Source organism: Pyxicephalus adspersus, chromosome 3 (assembly GCF_032062135.1).
Source record: "Pyxicephalus adspersus chromosome 3, UCB_Pads_2.0, whole genome shotgun sequence".
Classification (NCBI taxonomy): Eukaryota; Metazoa; Chordata; class Amphibia; order Anura; family Pyxicephalidae; genus Pyxicephalus; species Pyxicephalus adspersus.
This window is the reverse complement of record NC_092860.1, coordinates 8,342,987-8,365,811: the sequence shown is the minus strand read 5'-3', so window position 1 is coordinate 8,365,811 and position 22,825 is coordinate 8,342,987. Positions and strand designations below refer to the sequence as shown.

Below are 22,825 nucleotides of genomic sequence, written 5' to 3'. Positions count from 1 at the left end.
ACAGGCTCCTGGTATAGGGTGACAACGCTCTGTCCATATCTCACTGCTGTGCTCTTGTGTTGTCACCCTTGCAGAAGGGATTACTGTCTGCATGTGCTCACTCCAGATCATTTCTCCGGACCATTATAGCGATGGTGACAACGGTAGACCAATGTGTGTCTATACAGTTACTCGTAGTCTCCATTGGAAGTCCATGTGACAACGCTGGAGCTTCATTGAAAGAAAGCACAGAGCGTCGTCACCCTATAACAGGAAGTGCCTGATCATAGACCCTCATGGCAGAGCAAGGTATTATTTTAATGAAATTTGTACATGCTTGGGGATTGGAGTCACGTGTTGTCTTCTTGTATCTCCCGGAGGATCTAATCATACAATTTGGTGATAGTATTGCAGGTAACTAATAAATCACACACCTGAGGCTGTAATAATGGTGTCACCAGCTCACAGATGGACGCTCTAATTATTCATTCAACCAGGACAATAGAGAATCCACCTGGACAGTGTGACACACATCATTTATTTCTGTCATGGCCGGGGTCACCGAAACTGAGAATTGCGTGTATGAAGAGGATCACTGGATATTCCTATCACCTGCTGCAAGGAGCTGACACTCTACTCTACTCATACTTATTCATTGATATAGCTCTGACATATACTGCAGTGCTGTACAAAAAAAACTGAGCCAGTATGATTGGTCTCAGTAGAGAAGTGCTGACACTCTAATGTCCCCCCACAGTCACACACTAATATTATACATTTATATAGCTCTGACTTATGTCGCAGTGTTGTACAGAGATCACTGAGCCAGTCCCATCAGTCTCTGTATAGAGGAGCTGACACTCTAATATCCCCCCACAGTCACACAATTATAATACATTTATAGAGCTCTGACATATACCATAGCGCTGTACAGAGAACACTGAGCTAGTTTCATCAGTCTCTGTACCAGAAGAGCTCACAATTTATTGAGCCCTCATAGTCACACAATAATATATATTTATATAGCTCAGACATATACTGCAGCGTTGCACAGAACCAGTATCATTGGTTTCTGAACCAAAATAGCTGACGTCCTAATGTCCCCCACGGTCCCAGACTATTATTAAACATTTATATAGCTCTGACATATACAGCAGTGCTGTACAGGGAACACCGAGCCAGTCCCATCAGTCTCTGTACGGAGGAGCTGACACTCTAATGTTCCCTCACAATCACACACTAATATTATACATTTATATTGCTCTAACATATACCACAGTGCTGTACAGAGAACACTGAGCTAGACCCTCAGTCTCTGTACAGAGGAGCTGACACTCTAATGTCCCCCCACAGTCACACACTATTATTATACATTTATTTAGCTCTGACATATACCCTAGTGCTGTACAGAGAACACTGAGCCAGTCCCATCAGTCTCTGTACAAAGGAGCTGACACTTCAATGTCCCCCCAAAAGTCACATAATATTATTATACAATTATATAGCTCTGACATATACCATAGTGCTGTACAGAGAACACTGTGCTCTGACCTATACAGCAGTTCTGTACACTGAGCCAGTCCTATCAGTCTCTCTCCAGAGGAGCTGACACTCTAATGTCCCCCAACAGTCACACACTATCATTATACATTTATATAGCTCTGACATATACCGCAGTGCTGTGGCCACTTTGTGGTCTACAGAGAACACTGAGCCAGTCCCATCAGTCTCTGTACAGAGGAGCTGACAGTCTAATGTCCCCCCACAGTCACACACTATTATTATACATTTATATAGCTCTGACATATACCATAGTGCTGTACAGAGAACACTGCGCTCTGACCTATACTGCAGTTCTATACACTGAGCCGGTCCTTTCAGTCTCTGTACGGAAGAGCTGACACTTCAATGTCCCCCCAACAGTCACACACTATTATTATACATTTATATAGCTCTGACATATACTGTAGTGCAGAGAACACAGATCCAATCACATCAATCTGCACCAGAGGAGCTGACACTCTAATGTATATCTGCATACTTTTTTCTCTGTGGTAAGTGCTATAAAAAAAGTCAGCGCTGTATAAATGAGAAAAACCGTCATCTCCGCTCTGCGACCAATCCACCGCCGTCCAATGATCGCGTACCTTTGGCGGCGGTCAATAAGCGGTGGCGTACAATTTATAGGTTTTGTATAAATTCCAATAACACACAAGGCAATGCCATCTCACCGTCAGCTGCTGGTCCTTGGACTCGCCTCCGTCCTTCATGGCTGCGGGCAGGGATGGCGACGTTGGGGTTTAGCCGTACATGAAGGGTCAGGGTTATGGGGGGACAAGGGGTCGGCCAAGAGGGATTCACCACAGCTCTGGTCCTATGGAGAACATGTTTGGCAGGAGACCCCAGGCCGGTGTACACAGGGGGGCCAGCTGCATGGATATTCATGTGTCTTCCAGGCTGCAGGGACGGACAGAGATCTCTGTGCAGAAGCTCTGCTCTCCTTTATCTCTGCCCTCCTATGGATTCCCTGGAGATCTGGAAACCCAACACAACAAACCAACCCAGCTGTCACTGCACAGCTCCCATGCCCCATCCTGTGGCCACTTTGTGGTACTACAACTGCTGGGAAAGAACAGGTAACAATGTAACACCTGTGTGTATACAACAGAAAAAAAAAATATGGACACTTTATTTAAAGATAAAATAACAAAACCTGCTTTTCCTGCAAAATTGTAGAGATTTCCCCTGCCGGGTTTGTAGTCCGATGGCCAGCATCATAAAACCCTCTACCTGGGGTATCCATAGCATCCATCAAAACCAAATGCTGGGGGTATGGAACTCAATCTCTGGGTACTGGTATTTATTTTTATTTAATGTATATTTTTATACTTGGGTAGTTTGTGAATGGAATGTTATAGAATATTCAAGAACATTCAACATTTCCTGCAAATGCTTGTATTTAACCCCCCTAGTGTTCTAATTCTGCCCGTTCTAAAAGATGTAGAAAAATATCAGTCTGTATGCTGCGTCAAATATGAGTGCATAGTGCTGTAATGGCACCTGCTTTAAGAAGCCCTGCACTTACTTGATGTCCTCAGTCTACTGGCTTGCATGACTGTGGGTGTCATTCACCTTTTAAGACCACTAGTGGTGAAAATGAATTACTGCAAGGGACTGCAGAAGTGACCGGAGCTGCTTTTTGTTTTTTTAATATCATTAGCATTACATTTTTTTGCATGGAAATTTATTTTACATTGTAGGCCTATAATTCCTAGGCATAACTCACCGAAATATGTCCAATATTTAATACATTTAATAATAAACTTTAATTAAAAAATAGTGAAACCTGTAATATAAGTGAACAATAGCATGTATAATATATATAGAATATAATTATATATATTATATAAAAAATTTTTGTATTTGACTAAATACAGCTATTTTGTATTAAATCCAATAGAAAGTCTTGGGAAACCGCGGAGATCGTCTCTGCAGTTGCCGGCTAAAGATCAAAGGAAGAAGACGTGTCCCGAGGACCTGCAGGGACGAGCAGGACGCCGACGAAACAAGGTAAGTGTTTTTTTTTATTTTTTTAGCAACCCCCGAGTGTGACTATTACTTTTAGCAAGTAAAATCCACCCCGAGTCACACTCGGGATTACGGCTACGAGGATTAATGTGTGTGTATTAACTAAAACTTTAATATTAAATTTAATATGTTTTAATTTTAACTTTAAAATTTAATAAATGTATATTTACTGAACAAGCGTGTATTTATTTGTGTATTGGCAATGTACATATCTCTAGGATTCTAGAAGCGCGTTATGCATTGTATATAAAGGCGGCTGCGTCATTTTTCATTTTTTTTCATTTTGCTTAAATATTATTATGATAAAGTTATCAATGCTTATGATGTTTATGTTCTCTTCCTAGCTATCCAAATCTAAAGTACAGTAAATTCAAGCTGTTGTCATATTTGGAAGTCATACCGGCAACTAATATAGGGAATGGTGATGATTATTTCTAGTAAATGGGGGTATGGGATCATATTGGACAATCCATTAGGGGTCTGAAGTCATCAAAAGGTTAAGATCCCCTGCTCTTTACGAATCAGAAGTGACATGCTCCATCTGTAGATGCAGAAAAGTGATAAATTCATTCCTTTATTACCTTTCATCCCTTTATCACTCTGCCTTCAACTCCTATCAGGATCTGTTTGTTAACAAATTAAATGATTGGATCCTGGTGCTGCTTCTTCCTCAAGCTCTGCTTGAAATCCCAGGAGGTTGATATCAGGTCATATTCAGATACTTACGCTGCTTGTGTTTTAATAATACATTTAATGTATTTTAATTTTAGTACTACATACAGAGCTGTATTCATTTCTTTCCTATACTAGGTACTCCCTTGGTGGGATTGGATTATCTAATCCTAATCATCCTGATCACCATCTACTTCCCAGCTCAGAAATAAAACAATCATATAAATCCCAAATCTGTGCAGTTCTTGGCGAGGATCTTTAATGACTGACACAGATCAGCCCATGCTGCAACCATGTGAATTATAATGTTGCTGTCTGATAAATGGGGGAGACTGAGGAAATGCTTCCTCCTGCCTGCAGCAGACTGATGACATCATCTCAGCCTAGGCAAAGTCACCGGACTCTAGCTCATGGATGGCTTCATAATGACAAATGATTGGGATTTTTTAGAAATGAAATGAAGAAAGAACCAGCTAGGAATAAGGAAGATTATTATTCTCTCTTCAATTTGGAACTTTTGTATTGGCTTCTCTGCTGGATGGAAAATGATTTGTGCAATTTGCATCAGCAGCCTAATTTACTTCTTGCAGAAGATCCAACATAACCTAGCCCCTCCTTGTCCAGCTTCCCAGACCCCACCCCTTCCATTCATTGGATTACAGCCCTATCAATCAAAGGCTCAACACCACATGTAGGCATTACCCCACCTTTAACTGGCCCCTCCCACCTGCCCTATTTGGCTTGCATTGCACAGAAAAGTGCAGAATCCCATCAGTGTGAAAGTTTTCCATCAGTGTGAAAGTTTGCAATGACAATGGCAATGTTTTATTTCTATTTCATTATCATGTTGATGAAGAGTTAAAAAGAAACCAAGAAAGGCAAAATATTAACAGGTTAAAATGTAATTCCCCAATTGACCCCAATCATCTACACCCATAGGGCCATAATAAAACATGGCTGGAGGCTTCACCACTGCTGAACCATGCGAGCTATAAGAAGTCCTTCAATATCCATATCCATGGTGCAGGATGTTCCCACTTGGCTTGCAGAATATCCACAGACTGATAATATGTCAGAGTGATGGCAATGGGACTGAGTCAGTGGCGAAGCAGATGGGGCATTGATGTCATGAAATGTTGGATTCCATTACGACAGAAGGGATTTTACACTGCAGGAACATATTATAGCTTAAAAGAAAAATATAATATATATATATATATTGCAAGAGGTTGTTAGGGATTCCTTGAGCAATGAGCAGTTTGCACCTCTCAGGTCAGTCTAAGTGATCCCAATGATCTGTTACATAGGAGGTTAGGTTGAAAAAAAGCATAAATCCATCAAGTTCAACCACTAGGGAAATAATCATATCCCAGATATAAAACCCTATGGATATAGTTTATCCAGAGGAAGGCGAAAAAAAATCCCCGGGTACTTTTTGCTCCAACAGGGGGAAAAATTCCTTCCTGATCCCATGAGGCAATTGGATGTTCCCTGGATCAGCAGTCTCTGTTATCTTTGCTTTAAAGCTTTAATACCCAGTTATATTCTGTGCTTCTAGAAATCATCCAGCTTTTTCTTAAAGCAATCTATAGTAGTTGCTGAAACTACTCATAGTACAGGAGACGGTCAGAGACTGTAGACATAGTACAGGAGATGGTCAGAGACTGCAGACATTGTACAGGAGATAGTTGGAGACTGCAGACATGGTACAGGAGATGGTCAGAGACTGCAGACATGGTACAGGAGATGGTCAGAGACTGCAGACATGGTACAGGAGATGGTCAGAGACTGCAGACATGGTACAGGAGACGGCCAGAGACTGCGAGCATTCTACATGAGAGGGCACCAGTGGAAACATAAGGGGGAACAATCAGGATAGAATTTGGGACAGTAGGTGGCAACCAGATACTACCTGATAGTAATTTAAAGTTGGTTTCCCGGGTGCTCATATTGGGCGAGCATGACTTGGAAGTTGACCATATTTGTTCTATTATATCTTCAGAGAATCTTCAGGGCATGTGCAAGAAACAAAGAGGAGTGCAGGAGTGAAATGAGACACCGAGCATGTGGATTAGAGTCACAGACTCCTTCAAATGGGGACATGGCCTGAGGTGGGAAGCATTTGGGTTTTTTATTGTGTAAAATATTTTTGTACTATCACTGTACCTTTTTTTTTTAATTTTTTTGCCATCTGTTACATTTCTTTGTTTGGAAAAAAACCTAAAATGATGAGACTAATTTGGGAAAGAAGTCCCGGGTGACTGCCAAAGCTGCTGCCCTGCATATGCCGAGCTCAGCACTGGTTGCCAGAATACCCAGCAATCCCAGCATCCTCTGCACTTGTGGGTCTAAATGAACTTCTTTGATTATCCGGACCAGGATAATTTACGCTATCCTGGTCTGGATAATCAAGGTGGCCATAGATCCCATTCAGAAAGAGAAGGAGGAAGATAGTGGTGCCGAGACTGAATGGGGACAGGTGTGTAAAGTGGGGCAGGATTGTTCATATCAGATTAAATCATCAGCCTACGGGCTGTTGAGTTCAGGTGAATCTGCTATAATCTGGTGCAGTTTCAAACATATGTAGTTTGTTTGCATATTGTTTTTGGCTGGATTCAAGGTTGCCATGCCAAAAAAGTGTATAAAAGAAAAAATCTGCAGGTTGCATGGGCAAAGTTCAGGTTCACTTTATAGAAACTATGTTGCTAGAATACCAAAACAAAGTACATCTGAAAAGAAGAGCTCATACTCACCTTACTCACCTCCTCTAAAGCATTTTACAAGGATTTGATCCACTGGCCCCCTCATTACTGTGTCCTGCCATGATGTAGGGGCCAGCGGAAGTAATCACAGTATTTATTAATCACAGAGGTACATATGAACTCTTTTCTTTGCAGGAGGCATTTTGTTTTTCATTTTTACTCTAGCCTACAACCTAGCCTTAACTTTAAAGCGTAAGCCAAAACAGGTTGGACAGGTTTGGGAATGGGATGTAGGGTTCTCATTGCTGTCCAAGACGATTACTCTTGTTGGACAGGATGCAAGGGGTTATATGCATTTGAGTGTTTTTGGAGATTCTAATAATAAAAAAAATGCCGGGGACCTGTGCTAACGACATATATTTATCCTTAAATGTACTACCAGCCATGGAGGTCCATGTGACTCATTTTATGAACTAAGCCAAGCAGAGATTGCCATCTCCCTTAGTGAGCTATGATTCCCTTGACAATGCAACTTACACTGGAATGCCCTTTAACTTTTACTTTCAGCAGCTAAGCTAAAAAGTATGTAAATGCGTCTGTGGGGCTCTGCTTTAAAGTAATCCTGTTGCTTTCCAGAATGGACAACTGAAGTGTTAGATTTAAAGATGCCCTCTCAGTTTGTGTAAGCAAGACAAAGTGGCTTTGTCTCTGCAAAGGGCAACCCCCTATTCCCTTCTTACCAGATCTCACATCAAGAGCTTTATATATATACATATATATATATATATATATATATATATATGTAATCTGTTCCTCTGTAATAGTGCTTGGGCCTGAAACCAATTTATAAGCCTGAGCACTATCATATGCCTGGGGAGTGACCTGATCTTTCTTTGCTGCAGGTCCACGTTAACCTACAGGTCTCCTTCCCATCCCTAAAATACCACAACTACCACCATGCAGTAAAATATTTATTCTTGTTTCATTTACAAAAGAAAAAAAAAAAAAGAATATGAGAAACAGTAACAACCTAGTGAAAAATAAATTATGATATTGTGCTGCCTTTTCACCTCTCTGTTGTGGCATCAGTGATAGGTTGAGTCCTGTAAAAAAGCAGAAAGAAACTCTAATTATTTAATTGGAAGCAGTTGATGCACAGTCGCTCTTTTCAGAATATTTTGTGCCATTATATGTACAGAACCACAGAGAAGACTCAGAACCTGGGATATATCAGATATACAGATTTAAATGCACAAAACTCACCCGTCATTTCACCTCTTTCTCTTCAGACACTTCTTTCTCCTGCAGGAGCAAAATAAATATATTTTACAGTCATTGCATATAAGGCAAAAGGGTGTATAATGAATTTGCTATAAATATTACAGCAGGGCATCCATGAGTAGCATGCAGTGCTAGGCCAAGCGATAGGCAGGATGGTCGCATTTATATGTAGAAGGGGTTTGTGGACTCTTTAGAGATGAAGTTCTTGGGAAGTGCTTACATCAGTAAAAACTGATTTCTGAGCAGCTGCTCCTGCATGAATTGTACAGGAACGTAAAAAAAATACTAGAGCAAATTAAAGAGGGGAAGGGGGAGGTTTGGGGGTAAATGTATTTCCTGAATATTCACTTCAAGGTGGCAGAGTGTTTGGCTATAAATGCTCAGTTGAGGAATCTGTGGACTGTGAAATGCCTAAAGCATTACTGAAGTCTAGTGCAATGGACTACTATGTATATCATGACCTGATATAGGAAAACTTTCACAGATAGATGAGCAGATGTATCTGAAAGAAAACATTTTCTATTATGGAGGCGACTGGTATTACCCCTTCTTGCTTTTCTTGCAGTTTCTTCTCTTCCTGTTCCCGTTTTTTTCTTTCAGCTTCAATCATCTCTAAGAAGTCTTTTTCTGCCTTGGCAATCATCTCCTCTATATTCTCCTCTGGCTTGTTCTCCTTGCTCTCCTCCTCTTTACCTGGCTCAGCTTTGCTTCGCTCCTTCAGCCGCATCTCTCTGTGTCTTGCCTCAAGGATCTTCTCTCTCTTCGTCTCACGTTCAAACATCTGCTCAAAGACAGAAGTGGTTATGAAACACCACAAACTATTAGACATGGAATGGAAGAAAAATGTGGACCAAAGGAATCATAGGGAACAGATTTTAGGATGTAAGTCTTAAAGTGTATCAAAACCCAAAAACAAAAAGGCTTACTGCTCCTTAAATGTGGTAGCTGATTCTTTTTAGTTTGACCTGGTGGTCTTGTCAGCAAAGACAGGTCAAGGGGTAGGTAAAAGAGGAAGGCCCCTGTGGGCTTTAGCAGGGTGAAAAAATGGTAGGACCTGCAAAATTGTCTGCTAAGGTAATCCATAGATCATGGAGGGGAGTGTACTTTTGCCATTATGCCTTTTGAGTGCTAAAGGTTCTTGTCCAAACACTGATTGCCTCCGACTTATTTTTTTGTTGCAATATTCACTCATAGTATTTATACAAGAGGAGCAACATTGTCACCCATCTGTGCTGGGCTGCACAGGAACTACTAGAGCGTCAAACCAGGTTACCTTTGGGAACCTTTTGGGTACTGCTCAATAATGAATACAAAGCTGAATTATTTTGTGCCATATATATCCACCTCGAGATCAGCCTTAATAATTAACAAGGCATAGATGTAAATCCTATGCTTGCCCCCCCGCCGAGTTGGAATTACCAATTACTGATTGGCATGATCTTAAGACTCACAGCAGTAGCAAGGTTCTTTTCATTTCTCTGCATGGTACAGAGTCCTGATGACAGTTCCAGGAGGGTTGTTAAACCATTCTTCGATCCGCAGGCTACGAAGCGCCCATTATCTTGTAGGAGAAGGCTGTAGAGAGGATCATCACACACCTGAAATGGAGAAATAACCCATTTTGTTATTATCAACAATCATGTCAATGGAAAAAAATAGGCCTTTTCCTAAAAAAGATGAATGGCAGCAAACAGTATCAGAAAACCTATTGAACCATTACCTCGTATTACCTGTAATGGTGAGTATTATTTTGTACTAACAGTATCACCATTTCTGACTGTTAGGTATTCAACAGATCACACAAAGAGGTGGCATATTACACCAGAGGCTCTGACTCCAGCAGATGGAGAGCAAAGATTTGCCAAGAAAATGGCTTTATTTGCCATTGCATCTAAATAGACTTACGGAAAAACTCCAGGCAACAGCTGAACACAATGATGAAATATATAAATGGGAGCTGCTTGACTTTTATGGTCAGTGAAGAACTGTCCTGATAATGAAAGGGTGTATAGCAGATTGTTTGGGGATGCAGAGTTTACTGGTGGACACTGTGGTGCACAAGGGTACTCTAGGGGTCACTGGATGACACATGGACTTGAAGCATACCTATGAATTGGGAGTACTGGAGTCACCAAGCCCATTGGGATCCCTCGATGACACATGGAATGGCAGTGCACCTGGAATACCTGGGCACAGCATTTGTAATTCTGAGATTTACACAACTGCTACACAGGTCATGGGAGAAGTCCTGATTTTCCTTTGCTGTGGTTTAGTAAAGCTGCGTACACACTTGCAATTTTTGTCATTGGAAAGGATCTTTCACGATCCTTTCCAACGACAAGGGGCTGCAAGATGCATGAACGATGCTGTACATACAGCACCGTTCATGCTCTATGGAGAGGGGAGGGGGGAGAGCGACGGAGCGGCACCCTGCTGCGCGCTCTCCCCTTCCCTTTCATTACGATCGGCTGTCGTCCATCGTCCGTGGATCCGGCAGGTCGGTCGTCCGGATGATGGACGACACCGACTGTACACACGGAAGATTTTCGCCCGATAATTGGCCAATGCCGATTATCGGGCGATAAAAATCTGCCGTGTGTACGTAGCTTAAAGCTGCGTACACACGGCAAATTTTTCTCGCCCGATAATCGGTATCGGCCAATTATCGGGCGAAAATCTGCCGTGTGTACAGTCGGTCGTCGTCCATCGTCCGACGACCGTCCTGGCGGATCCATGGACGATGGACGACGACCGATCCTAATGAAAGGGAAGGGGAGAGCGCGCAGCAGGGTGCCGCTCCGTCGCTCTCCCCCTCCCCTCTCCATAGAGCATGAACGGTGCTGTATGTACAGCATCGTTCATGCATCGTGCAGTCTTTTCTCGTTGGAAAGGATCGTGAAAGATCCTTTCCAACGAGAAAAATTGCAGGTGTGTACGCAGCTTAACACTTAAACACTGGGCAGTTAAAATTGAAGCATCAGACAAGCTCATCTCCTTATCACTCTGCTCTCTCCTTATCAGCAAGTTACACAGCAGGAAGCACTCCTGCTTCTAGTATTCATCAGCCCCTGGGAATGCTATCCACTGTGTGCCTTAACAGCAGAGCCCAAAAGCCAAAAATGCTGAAAGGAAATCAATTAAACAGAATTCAACTTGATTTTAGGAAAGGTCATTCTGATTGGCTGCAAGAAACATTGGAGTGTGTATACAACCCATTGCAGAAAGAACAAGAGACAAGAGATTCTCCCTTTATTTTTCACATACTGTAAGAATAATATAGAGAATCTGATTTTAAAAGACAGGACTCACAGACCCCCCACCTTTCGCTTTGATTAAGGTTTAGTATCAGTCCTTAGCAAGAGTTGGAAGTTGTTCATATAGAAAAAGTCAGTGCTCACTTTGAGGCTGAGGGAGGGGTTGTTCTGTTTGAATAAATAGTCCCAGACATCCAAGGTGCCATCCATTTTGGTGGTCAGGAACACAGATGGTCGTACTGGACTCCATGCAGCATCTGTTAAGTAGCTCATGTGATACCTAAATGTGAATGACAAAGGCATCAACTTGCAAAAGTCATAGAAACTGAGAGAGCATCGCAGAATATTGCATATTGCTGACGTAGTTGTCCTTAGGCCAGTGTCATATTGAATAACTCTGGCTGTTAAGAACTTACGTTTACATCCCTATAGAGGATGCAGCAGTGCAGAGAAACACTCGCCCGCCTTTTTTTAAAGGACAACTGTTTATTTAATAATTTTTTTGGCTGAGCTTACATTACCTGGTATATTTTAGTTCTTTAATTGAATGACCAAAAATAGCTATTATTTCTCAGTGACAGATCACCAATTTTGCAACAAATAGAGATAAATGTGATGAGTACTTGGTTTGCATTGATCACAATGACAAAATGCTGCAGCTGTCCTGTGCTCTGTATCCTGTCCAGTAAGCCCCATTCACAAATTATCAAGCATTGCTCTGATAATTGAGGCCTAAATCCAGCCAAAACTGCAGAGTGCATAACCTACCATCCTTTGCTATGTCTCCTGAGCACCAAGGCATGAAAATCTATACACCAGGACTTTGAGCTCCGCTCTAGCAATAAAATCTTGAGCTTGGTTTGTTGTCCAGCTTACCTTATTGGTCCATTTAATATAAATTACAATTTATATTATAATTTTTAAATTATTCTGTTTTATAAATTACTTTTTTAAAAAAAAAATACTAAAATTGGTATAAATGTGCTTACTTTGTCCACATAATGGAGGACTCCCTGGAATCTTCAGACCAGATCCGGGCTGTCCAGTCTCCAACTGTCAGGAAGTTTTTGGGGAAGAAGGGGTTTCTCTGCACAGAATAAATGGGTCCGTGGTGCCCACTGTAAGTGCACACAATCTTCTCAGCTGGTGTTTTGGCCTTGCGGTTGCAGGAGATTACTATGCCCTGCTCTGTTCCCACCATGAACTTGGTTGGCTGTAGAAAAAAGTAAAACATTTCTAAAACACTTTACTATAGACTAAGTAATGATTCTTGACCTTTAAAGAGGACCTGTAATGTGGAAGCTGGATTCACAAAGAGCAAACAGAGGTCAAAGGACTTGTCACCAGTGTTGGTGGTGATCTCTGTCTAGCTGTTTTTCTCATTACTGGCTTACTCTTCATTGTTCTGCATCTTGTCACCTGTGAGTGGAGCTGCCATCTTGGCAGAGTCTGGACTTGGCTTTCTTATATCAAAGCTAGCCTCTCAATGACAATATCTGATGACTGGTGGAATGAAGATTGCAAAAGCAATAGGAGAAGTTAAGGAAGCAAATATCCACAGATGGAGCAGAAACAGAGGGATCTCTACCCTGAAAGCAACAGATACAGCAACCTCTCCAGCAAGGAAAAGAAAATGATCAGCACTGGACCAAATAACCTAATTCTCATGAGAATACCAGTCAGAAACAGGAGTGTCACACAAAAAGCACATTGTTGGAAATCAGTGGGTCCTGACTGTTTGACCATGAATGATGAACACAACCCTTGTACAGTACTACAAAGCAGGAATCAGAGCTGGCAAATGTAGTTAACAAATGTGGATGACAGATAATTGCAAACTTCACACTGAAACAATGTATCCAAGATGGTGTAAAAGAAAACCACGTTTAGGTATGTATTCAAAAAAACATTACCATGGCTAGAGAGCGTGTTTTAACCTGCTGAGGGGTTAGGTCCATGACTGCCTAGTCTTGGAGGAAGTTTGTTAAATAATACAGGTTAAATATATAACCTGAAATACTAGGCAGGTCTAGTGGCTTAAAAAAAAAGGTAAGCATGGAGGCAAAAGTTGTTTGTTTTTTTATAAACACAGTATTAAAAAAGGGAGTTTCCCTTTAACATGATATTATTCATTCTCAGGGTACTTACTATGGTTGGTTCAAACTCCAGTGAGATTCCTCCCAAAGCCAGGTCAAGATTCCCTTTCTTTGTGATGTCCAGTACTAACTTTTCTGTCGGTTCACTCATTTTTCTGATGTCCCACCACAAGACCTGCCAGAGTAAAAAAAAAACAAAACAAAAGGCATTTATTTTTTTTATCATGTTTGTAACCTGGAATTTTCCTATTTTTTTTACAGCTTTTTTCCCAATAATAAAACGTATTCCTATCACTCTGTGTTCCTATTCTTCCTTTAAATACCATTTTCATGGGCAGGACATATTATCACTATTATCACTGGATTTCTTTGCTTTTCTACACAATGTATGCCATCCTTGGCTGGTGGGAAGAACTGGAAGGGTGCAGAAAACATTACAGCACCTTGCTTTGGTACTCCTCTCAACAGCCCTCTAAAGCAAGCAGTAGAAGTATGCGAATATCAAAATGCCCAGATTGGTGAGTGTTGGTCTGGAGGAGTGGGCATTCCTAGGCTGGTTGCCTTTGGCACACAGGGTAATGTCTGTATATGATGAATAGGAGTGGTGGGCCAGATGATACTGGATGTCCTTCTGCCAGGAAATGAGGTGGGCTCCATCTGATTGCTGCGATTTCTCACCTTGTGAGAAGCTTACAGTGTGCATTAGGCAATTTCAGTGCAGGAAAAGAGCCTGCTCAACTCTGCAAGACTGAAAGGAAGTTTAGAGGACAAAATAAATGATTTTATTTCACCAATTTAGATTTCGTGAGGTTACCTGGCCATCTGTGGAAGTGGAGAAACACTCTGTTCCAGTCTTTGATTGGAGCCAGATGACTTTGTAGACGGGATCTCGATGGCTGTGTTCAATGACAGAAAGCTCCACAGGCTGCCCGCCTTTTCGGGTGTCCCAGTATGCTGAAAGGTAAAGGTAATAGGCATTTCATACAGTTAAGTCTTTCAAATGTGGGATAAATTTCACCTGAACCTGAAATATAATTCAAATTGAATATCACTCCGCTAGGTACCACTGTGCTATACACACCACAGACCATTTATTATTTAAATTTGAGTTGCTGCCCCATGGAGTTTATTCAATGACTGGAGGAAAGAAGCCATGTAACCTTGACAGGTTACATGACCATGCTCTCCTTTCAGCCTCTTTTTTTTTTTAGAATCTTCAGTTTTGCTACTGCTTCTTTTCTGCTAGTCTCGGAGTCCCAACAGAACACAGAGCACATTTGCAAAGTCCATTGCTGCTCTTTATTAATGTATGGTGCTTTTTAAGCTACTTGTCACCTAAATAGGTACCTCCAATGGAAGGGTTACCCCCTATTCTAGTGATAACGTTTACACTTTAGACTTCCCATCACTTTCTGCCCTACTTATAATGGTCACCGGGACAAATGCAGTCAGCAACAAAACCCTTACAAATGATCTAACCCTTCACTATTCTTCAAAAGTGCATACATCTTTTGGCATTTTACATTTACACTGTAAAGAATAGAGAACATGGAGGTTGCCCTTGTTGACTCCTTCTTCTGAAATAGCTGGCTGGCTACCACATTGACCCTTCTGCTTCAATACAGTGTGTTACTGACCCAGAAAAGATCTGAACCAGTGACTCAGAAAGTGTCATCTGCTTTACAGCCAGGCAACCAGTGTCTTCAAAAGTAGTCAGCAATGACAGCCTTTGTGGTAACTAGGTAAGAACTAACTAATCAGTGGCAATTAGTACTAGCAGGTAACCTTTCTTTGAAAAGCCTTGAGCAAGTGTCAGTTCTGCAGATTCATTTCTGACTTCCCCCCTGAAGGAATGAAAAATGTTGTTTTTAGGGGAATTATCATTTTATCACAGAGTTTAATTACACCGTGGAAATCAATTCCTGATTAACAAAGTAAACATGATAATACCAAGTCTGATTTATTAATATTCAGCAGAGAAACAGCAGAATTTAATGAGGCAAACATGCTTCTTCCCCACTGATAACTTTTCTTCTTTTTTAAAAAAATCTGAACTCCAGGCAAATTTACAGATGAAATACATCTATGGCTGCTTTGCCTGCCAAAGGATTTGTATTACTGTCCATCGAGTACTGAGATTTACACAGCTTTGCCACATAGCGTGGCTCTGCCTTACAGGACAGGAGATGATTGATCTCTGATGCTCAGTTCAGTAACACTTTTAAGTCTTGTCTCTTCCCTAGCAAAGAGAAGGATCAGAGATGAATTGATTAATAACCAATCCCTAATTACCATTTCTAACACCCCAACAAACCTAAAGCTGTTCTGAAAGCAAAAGGGGCCCTACCTGGAAGTAATAGGTGTATACAATAAAGTGTCCACTCAGCACAAATTAAAATAAAAACCTCTATATATACCCCCTCTGTCCCCTCTTACTGATCTGCCCATTGTAGCAGCCTCCAACCAGGATGTGAGAGTCTTTGGGGTTATACTCCAAGCTGACCAGCGGTGATGCGGGTTTCAAAGTCAGTTCTGGTTTGTTTGGATTTTCTGGAAAAGATGGAGAAGAATGTTACATTTTCAGGAAGACACAGAAAGTGTCAGTGGCAGTTTTACTTCTTTAATGGGTGTGCTGGCTATGAATCCTAAATATGTGTGGCCCATTTATGTGTATGAGGGCCCTTTTACAGCTTTGCACTAAAACACTGGACAAACAATTTGGGGATTTCGAAGTGGATTCTGACTACTGTGACTACCAGAGTGACATAACCACACTTTACTTTTTGTATGCAGGAGATTGAAAGCATACTACTGGACAACCACTGATGTCGGACTAACCCAACAAACAAATGCAAAGTGACATAAAAAAGGGCTTTCCAGAGTGGTAAACAACACACTAAACCAGGTTAATATAAGTTAACATATGAATATAAACAATTTAAACAGATCCTGATATGCCACAAAAATACCAGGTCAGCAAGCTGTAAAGATTAACAGATTTGGGCAGCATGGTGGATCTGAGGGTTGCACTTTACAGCACTAGGTCTCAGGTTCGAATCTTGGCCATGATAATATCTGCATGGAGTTTGCAGGTTCTCCCCATGTTTGTGTGGGTTTCCTCCGGGTACTCCGGTTTCCTCCCACATTCCAAAAACATGCAGTTAGATTAAATGGCTTCCCCCCAAATTGACCTTAGACTGTATTGGAGGCATATGACTATGGTAGGGACATTAGATTGTGAGCTCCTTTGAGGGCCAGCTAGTGACATGACTAAGGACTTTGTACAGCGCTGTGTAATATGATGGCACAATAAAAATACTTGATAATAAGAATAACAAAATGTGCATATAATTCATATGAGGCTCCAATGCCAGGGGCATCTGACCTCTTGTTAGTAGCCCTCTGTGAAACATGATATACAGCCTCTTTCAATCTTCCTTATTCTAAAATAGATGCTAAAAGAAGAACAAGGGGTAGACAGCTACTACATAAACAGTGTGAGGTATGGCTAGGCAGTGCAGATATAAGAAGCAGGGTGGTTGTGCCACAGGGTGGGCAGATAAGGCAGCCTACTTGGGGGCTTCAAAAGAGAAGGAGGGGGGGGTATAAAATGGAAACTTTGCAACCTGCACTGCTAAATTTATGGAAGGGGGGTCTTTGTGGCCCATACATAATATGTATATAGTATTGTTAGCTTATTTGTAAGATGTAACATAAGCAGATGAATGTCATTGTCCTCACCAATATCCCAGATGTAGGAGTCGTAGCTTATGTCTTTGGGGGCTCGCTGAAACTCGAGACAGGAATAAGCCACTGCTAGTTTCCTGCTGCCATCTGGGTGCCAGGAGAGATGGGTGGCAGTGCGCTTAATTTCACTGGGGTCTCTGTTGGGATAAAAAACATATATAACAAAAACAGGAAGTATATGTGATTTTTATCAAGGCCTCAATGTGTCTGCAAGACAATTTTCACATTAAAAAAATGGTTGAAAAGTGAGGGAATATTAGAGATGTTAAGAAGAGCAGTTTATATTTATTTATCACAGTAAAAGGCACAATAATGGCTGATGCATTTTAATATAAAATTGTATAGAACGTACATGCAGCATATCAGTCTAATAACAGGGCTGTGTCATGACACCTGCTGTTATACCATCCTTGGCAGGTTTGTGAAAGTGGGACAGGATTTTAAATATCACCTAGACACTCCCTGCTGATAGCCATATTGGACTGTAGGATCAGATCACCTCCCAAGCTTATTTCAAGCACTGCCTCTGTTGTATAAAAATGTAATAGCTTTTTCATAATAAACCTTTACTACTGATAATATATACATCCAGGAACCCTGTTGTTCCTCTTACATCTTAATGGTAAAGATTTACACAACAGCTTTTTAAACATTCTACACCCAGGACAAGTGAATATTGGCTGGTTGTTCAATGATTCTGTCCTAAAGACCATCAATAAAAATGCTTCTCAGCTGATAATTACTTTGCCAAGCAATGGAATATAGATGTTATTCAGAATAAAACTGAAACAAATATCAGATGTTCGGGTCGATTTGGCACGCAACTCGAAACCAAACACCAATATTAATTACATGCTAACAAATTTAATAAATATGTCCTAGGTTTATAAACTCATTTAGCAAATATAGACTTATTATGCACGGAACGAATAGTTTTTAAAGCCAGAATATACAGTCTAGCACTTCACCAATATGCCCAAAAACTTTGCTCTCTAGTTCTGTCATTGTCCCCCACATTGCACAGCTGGCTTTGTTCACTAATGGGTTATAATAGGGGGGATTAGAGCTACTGACTTCAAAAGGGAAAAAGGTGTACAAAGACCCAAATGCTGAGCACATTTAACAACCAGCAAAGTATTTCATTACCGTGCAATGACCATAAGTAATGTCTTGTATGTACAGTACGGCCATAATGTTCTAAAATATTTGCATTAGCGTCAAGCATTCTTCCATTAGCCTGCACGTATATTTACCTGAACACGTTAATGGTCTTTGCAGATGGCGCTTCATCCATCCCTTCCAGTTCCTCTTCTTCTTCAAAGTACTCTTCGTAAATATTGATAGCGTTGTTCTGCTTGATGCAATGCTCCATCACCTTGTATGACAAGATAATACACAACGGTCTGTTAATCTTTAACTGGCTGTGTGCTCTCCTATTACTTCTATTTCTATGTTTTAAGTGTGGAACCTTATGAACAAACCTTATCAGTCATGGGAAGACTTCTAGAATGCCCTAAAGCAAAACTCCAGGACATCTGGAGCCTGGACTTAAGTTTTAAAGGAAAAAAATAGTGACAGATCTTGCTCTATGTATTTAGCTATTAAGCTGATAAAAGTTTGCAAGTTTACTTATGAAATATTTGTTTATTTAGGTTTTTTTAATACTTTTGAAAGCAATTGAGTGACGGATCAGAGAGCTGCTATCTTGTCAACTGCCAGAACTCACAGGCTGAGTTCCCATCTCACAAAAAGAAATTGTCCTGTAACAGATCTACCTAAACCCTAGATGGCAGTTAGTTTGCTAAAACTAAAGCACTGAGCATCATAAATGACTGACATTTTTAAATTTCCTATATTCCATTTTTCTGTTTCCACCTTGAGGTCAACATGCAGTCCCTGCAGAATCAGCTGCCTATCATTGCTCTGCACTGTCTTGTGACAACGGCCGCCCATGTCTGCTCGATATGTGTTGGCACAGCAGCTTGCAAACTCTATCAGGGGCTCCTATGATTTTATTTGGATTTGTGAAGATTTTTAATGAGGACAAAGTGCATTTATATATTTATTACCTTTTGTCTGCTACCTTGCTACTTTCATTAGCACCGAAAACCGAGGGAAATACTTGGTACTACAGTCCTTTATGAACTATGATTCTGACTCAAAGCTTAAATGGGACTTTTGTTTTGGAGGCTGAACCAAGCGTCAGGAAAGAAGGAAAGGTGACTCTGTGAGGCTGAAAAAGTAGAATTAAAGCATGACTCTACTCTACTTACTTTTTTAATTGTCCCTTTGACACCTTTGACAAAGAAAACAGATCTCAATACTGCTATTCTCATCTTTATTTCAGAATTTCTTTTGCTCCACAGAATGTTCTTCTGCTGGAGATCAATCAAACTGGAAGCCTATGAGTGTCCTGTAAGTGCAGGGTGTAATGCACCCATTTTCCTGGGGGTGATGGGTCACCATGGGGCCTACAGTTACAGTTGCAGAGAGGGGCATCATATCAGTATCTCTCTGCATTATGTAAAACTGCCCAACTCCGGGAGCAAAGGACCCTGCACATCATGTGACTGGTCTGTAGATATCCGGAAAGGTAAATGTATATGCATCCAAGGGGCCTTGTAGGCATGCCGCTGAGCCTAGGCTTAAAAAAATAACTGCTGCTTCGGACCACACTTGGGGTGGACAGAAAGATAGATATAATATATGACAAGGCAGCACTTTACAGATGATCACAGTCTGTATACAGATGATTTTCCATAACCTCCATAAACCCAGCACAGCTTTCACAGGATAGCAATACAAATAAAAAGATAAGCGGATATAATACAAACATGTCTGATGTTCCTGATGATAGAATAAATGAGCTGTGAGGGTTAAACCTTTGTACTAAAACATTGGGATTCAGTGAATCCTTACACTTCCAAGCTGTGTGATGGTAGCAATGTAGTGGTCGTCCTTCTCTACTTTCTTCCGATATCGGCTGGTCTGTTCCATTTCTTGGGGGTTTATGTCTTTAGGCCACCCCCCTTCCACGTGGTTTATCCCTCGAGACTCCATTTCAAATCGTTCTGTGTTCACCTGCATGGGGAGAGAAAGGATTATTAATTATTATTAATACAGGATACATAACCAGCAACGTCACCTGGGGGTGTGGACTGCAACAGGTGAGCAGTATTCTCCCCAGAATTCTTTTTAAGCTGGGTGGGCAGAAGCTGTAGGTGGCAGCCCCTGTATTGTAACCACCCAAAAACAGCCAGGTGGTTACTGAAAAGTGCCGGGTGATGCGCCCAGCTAAAATCACCTGTAACAATTTGCAAGCAGTCAGTAGTGTAGCTAAAAATCTATGAGCCATGGAGCAAATTATTTGTAAGCCCCTTATTTAGGAGATGCTTCTTCTCCTTGGGTATAGGCAGCCCTGGACTTACAGGTAATGGTTACCTATGGGTAAGTGATGCCACTGGCTGCAGAAGGAGGGGGGACTAGAAGGAGAGGAACAAATTGGGCCCATCAGCAGCAAGGTGGAGACAGGGACTGTCATGTTAGCACAGCAGCCAAAACTTTTTTTGCATGCAGTGTCAAATACTGGTATCAAGTAGAGTCACTAAGGACTCTTTTACAACAAGGGCACAGTTAATATTGTTATTATTTTTAATAATAAACAGGTTTTATATAGCGCCAACATATTATGCAGCGCTGTACATCAAATAGGGGTTGCAAATGACAGATGAATACAGACAGTGACACATTAGGAGAGGACCATGCCTCACAGAGCTTACAATCTAGGTGATTGTAAACTCTTAGATGATTTTAAGCTCTTAGATTGTATTGTCTAGAGCCTACAATCCAGTTTCAAATGTAAGTTCTATGACCTAGTACTATTCCACTGCAAGCAATCAATGTATTTGAATTTGCTTTCTATCAGCTTCTTGCATCTCTGTTCAGCAGAGCTCAGATTGGGAGAGGTAGAATCAGCACAAAGAGCCAGTCAGCTGTACCAAACAAAGAGGCATGCACATAGGCAGTCAGCTGTATCAGTCTGCTGCTTCTCCTTCACTGCCCAGTCACAGGCTGAGGAAGGGACAAGACCTGTAATGTACATGGCAGAGACTGGCAGCATAATACCTCATGCTCGGACATGTCATGGGCGCACTGAATGCCCACATCACACGGATTTCGCTCTATAAAGTTCAAGGCTTGGGAAGGGTCCGGCAGTATATCCACATGGAGCTCCGCCGGACGGTCTGAGAAGTTGCACTGACGCCCGAACTCGCTCCGCTTCCGCGTGTAGACGTAAACTATCTCCATGTTGCCTGCAGAGGAAAAGAAAAATAGTAAAAAAATGAATGGGGTTATTGCTTTTAAATCTGATATATAGAAAAATAATCATCAGTGATCCTGCCATAAAGGTCTTTGTTCAGGCACTTCTTGGGGGGGGGTGCACTCATCTGATCAGTGTGCAGCAGCGAAACCGCAACCATGACCTCCATTGTTGCTAGACAATAACAAACCCAAATGAATCCCTGCTATCCCAGCACAGGGATTTGTGGTTATTATTACCTCCATTGTCAATATAATACAAACAATTCATATAAAGCTCATCAATGACAGGTTCTCTTTAACCTCAGGACTGCACAGAGCAGTCTCAGTCCTCAGACACCCCACAGGAACCCAAATCAGACATTTACACCCATGCCATACCTGATCACTGACCTACAATCTGATCTTCAGATCCCCCAGTGCAGATCCCAGGTTGTTTACTGTATCCTAGCAACCCCCAGGACTCCGGAAGTGCCGCTCACTTATCGAGCATGCGTACACTGCAGCTTTATGTCTCACGTCGCCATTTTTGATGTGGTAAAACTGAAAGTTCAAACCTCAGAAATCTCGATAAACCAACGTAAACATCTCCAACGTATGCTTGTTAGGAAAAAAATGTTTTGCAGTGTATTGAAAAAGGAAAAAGAGAAGTTATTGATGAGTAACGTTACTGTGTAGTTCTGTATACTTCCACTAGATGGCAGTAGGGTATAGTGTGCAATAGGTGAATATATAATATATATATTATCAGTCCTACCTAAATATAATTATTATTTATAATATGCTACTAAAAAAATGCAGTTTTGTTTTCTAGTGTAAACCTTAAAGCAAAACTGCAATCTGTGCATAAAATGTTTTTAATTATTTAAATTCATAACTGTTTGTTTTTCTGCATTTGCCTGCCTAGAGCTCAGCTTTAAATATTAAAAAGGAATAAAAAATCCAGTTTAATTTATTTGGTGTCAGTTTGTCTTCTTTGGTTGTGCTCGGTGCAGCGGCCTGGCTCTGACTGTGCACCGCATTTCCAAGTCACCGACTTGACAGCCTGTCCGAATTTGTTAGTTCTCTTCGTTAGCTGGGTGAAGTTGTTAGTTTTCCTCTCCATGTATTAATCAGATCAGACCGGGGTACCGGTGTTACTTTTATTAAATGTGACATGGCTCCATTGTGAGGGGTAAAAATGTGC

General features: G+C 41.2%; 2 protein-coding genes across 2 annotated transcripts in view; both read right to left on the bottom strand.

Annotated features, from left to right (window-relative positions):
* The window catches only part of KIF19 (kinesin family member 19), a 44,909-nt gene extending 42,407 nt beyond the window's left edge, over positions 1-2,502 (bottom strand). The window contains exon 1 of the mRNA XM_072403478.1: positions 2,211-2,502. Coding sequence (XP_072259579.1) covers positions 2,211-2,249 — 39 coding nt within the window. The 5' untranslated portion in view covers positions 2,250-2,502. The remainder of the gene's footprint in view (positions 1-2,210) is intronic.
* A 5,408-nt stretch (positions 2,503-7,910) lies between these two features.
* DNAI2 (dynein axonemal intermediate chain 2) lies at positions 7,911-22,078 on the bottom strand. Its single transcript, XM_072403477.1, has 14 exons — positions 22,021-22,078; positions 21,445-21,632; positions 20,239-20,400; positions 18,573-18,694; positions 17,314-17,456; positions 16,009-16,122; positions 14,387-14,526; positions 13,625-13,747; positions 12,466-12,689; positions 11,621-11,756; positions 9,674-9,820; positions 8,767-9,003; positions 8,205-8,243; positions 7,911-8,044 (listed from the first exon to the last, which is right to left on the bottom strand). Exons 2-13 carry the CDS (start codon positions 21,625-21,627, stop codon positions 8,208-8,210), a joined length of 1,767 nt encoding a protein of 588 aa, XP_072259578.1. The 5' UTR covers positions 21,628-21,632; positions 22,021-22,078; the 3' UTR covers positions 7,911-8,044; positions 8,205-8,207.
* Between the last annotated feature and the right edge of the window lie 747 nt (positions 22,079-22,825).

Coding starts and splice junctions, on each gene's coding strand:
- DNAI2 (XM_072403477.1), bottom strand. CDS start 21,627: ATGGAGATAGTTTACGTCTACACGCGGAAGCGGAGCGAGTTCGGGCGT. Junction 18,695..20,238: donor CCATCACACAGCTTGGAAGT/GTAAGGATTCAC, acceptor TTGTCATACAAG/GTGATGGAGCATTGCATCAA. Junction 14,527..16,008: donor CTGCTACAATGGGCAGATCA/GTAAGAGGGGAC, acceptor TTTACCTTTCAG/CATACTGGGACACCCGAAAA.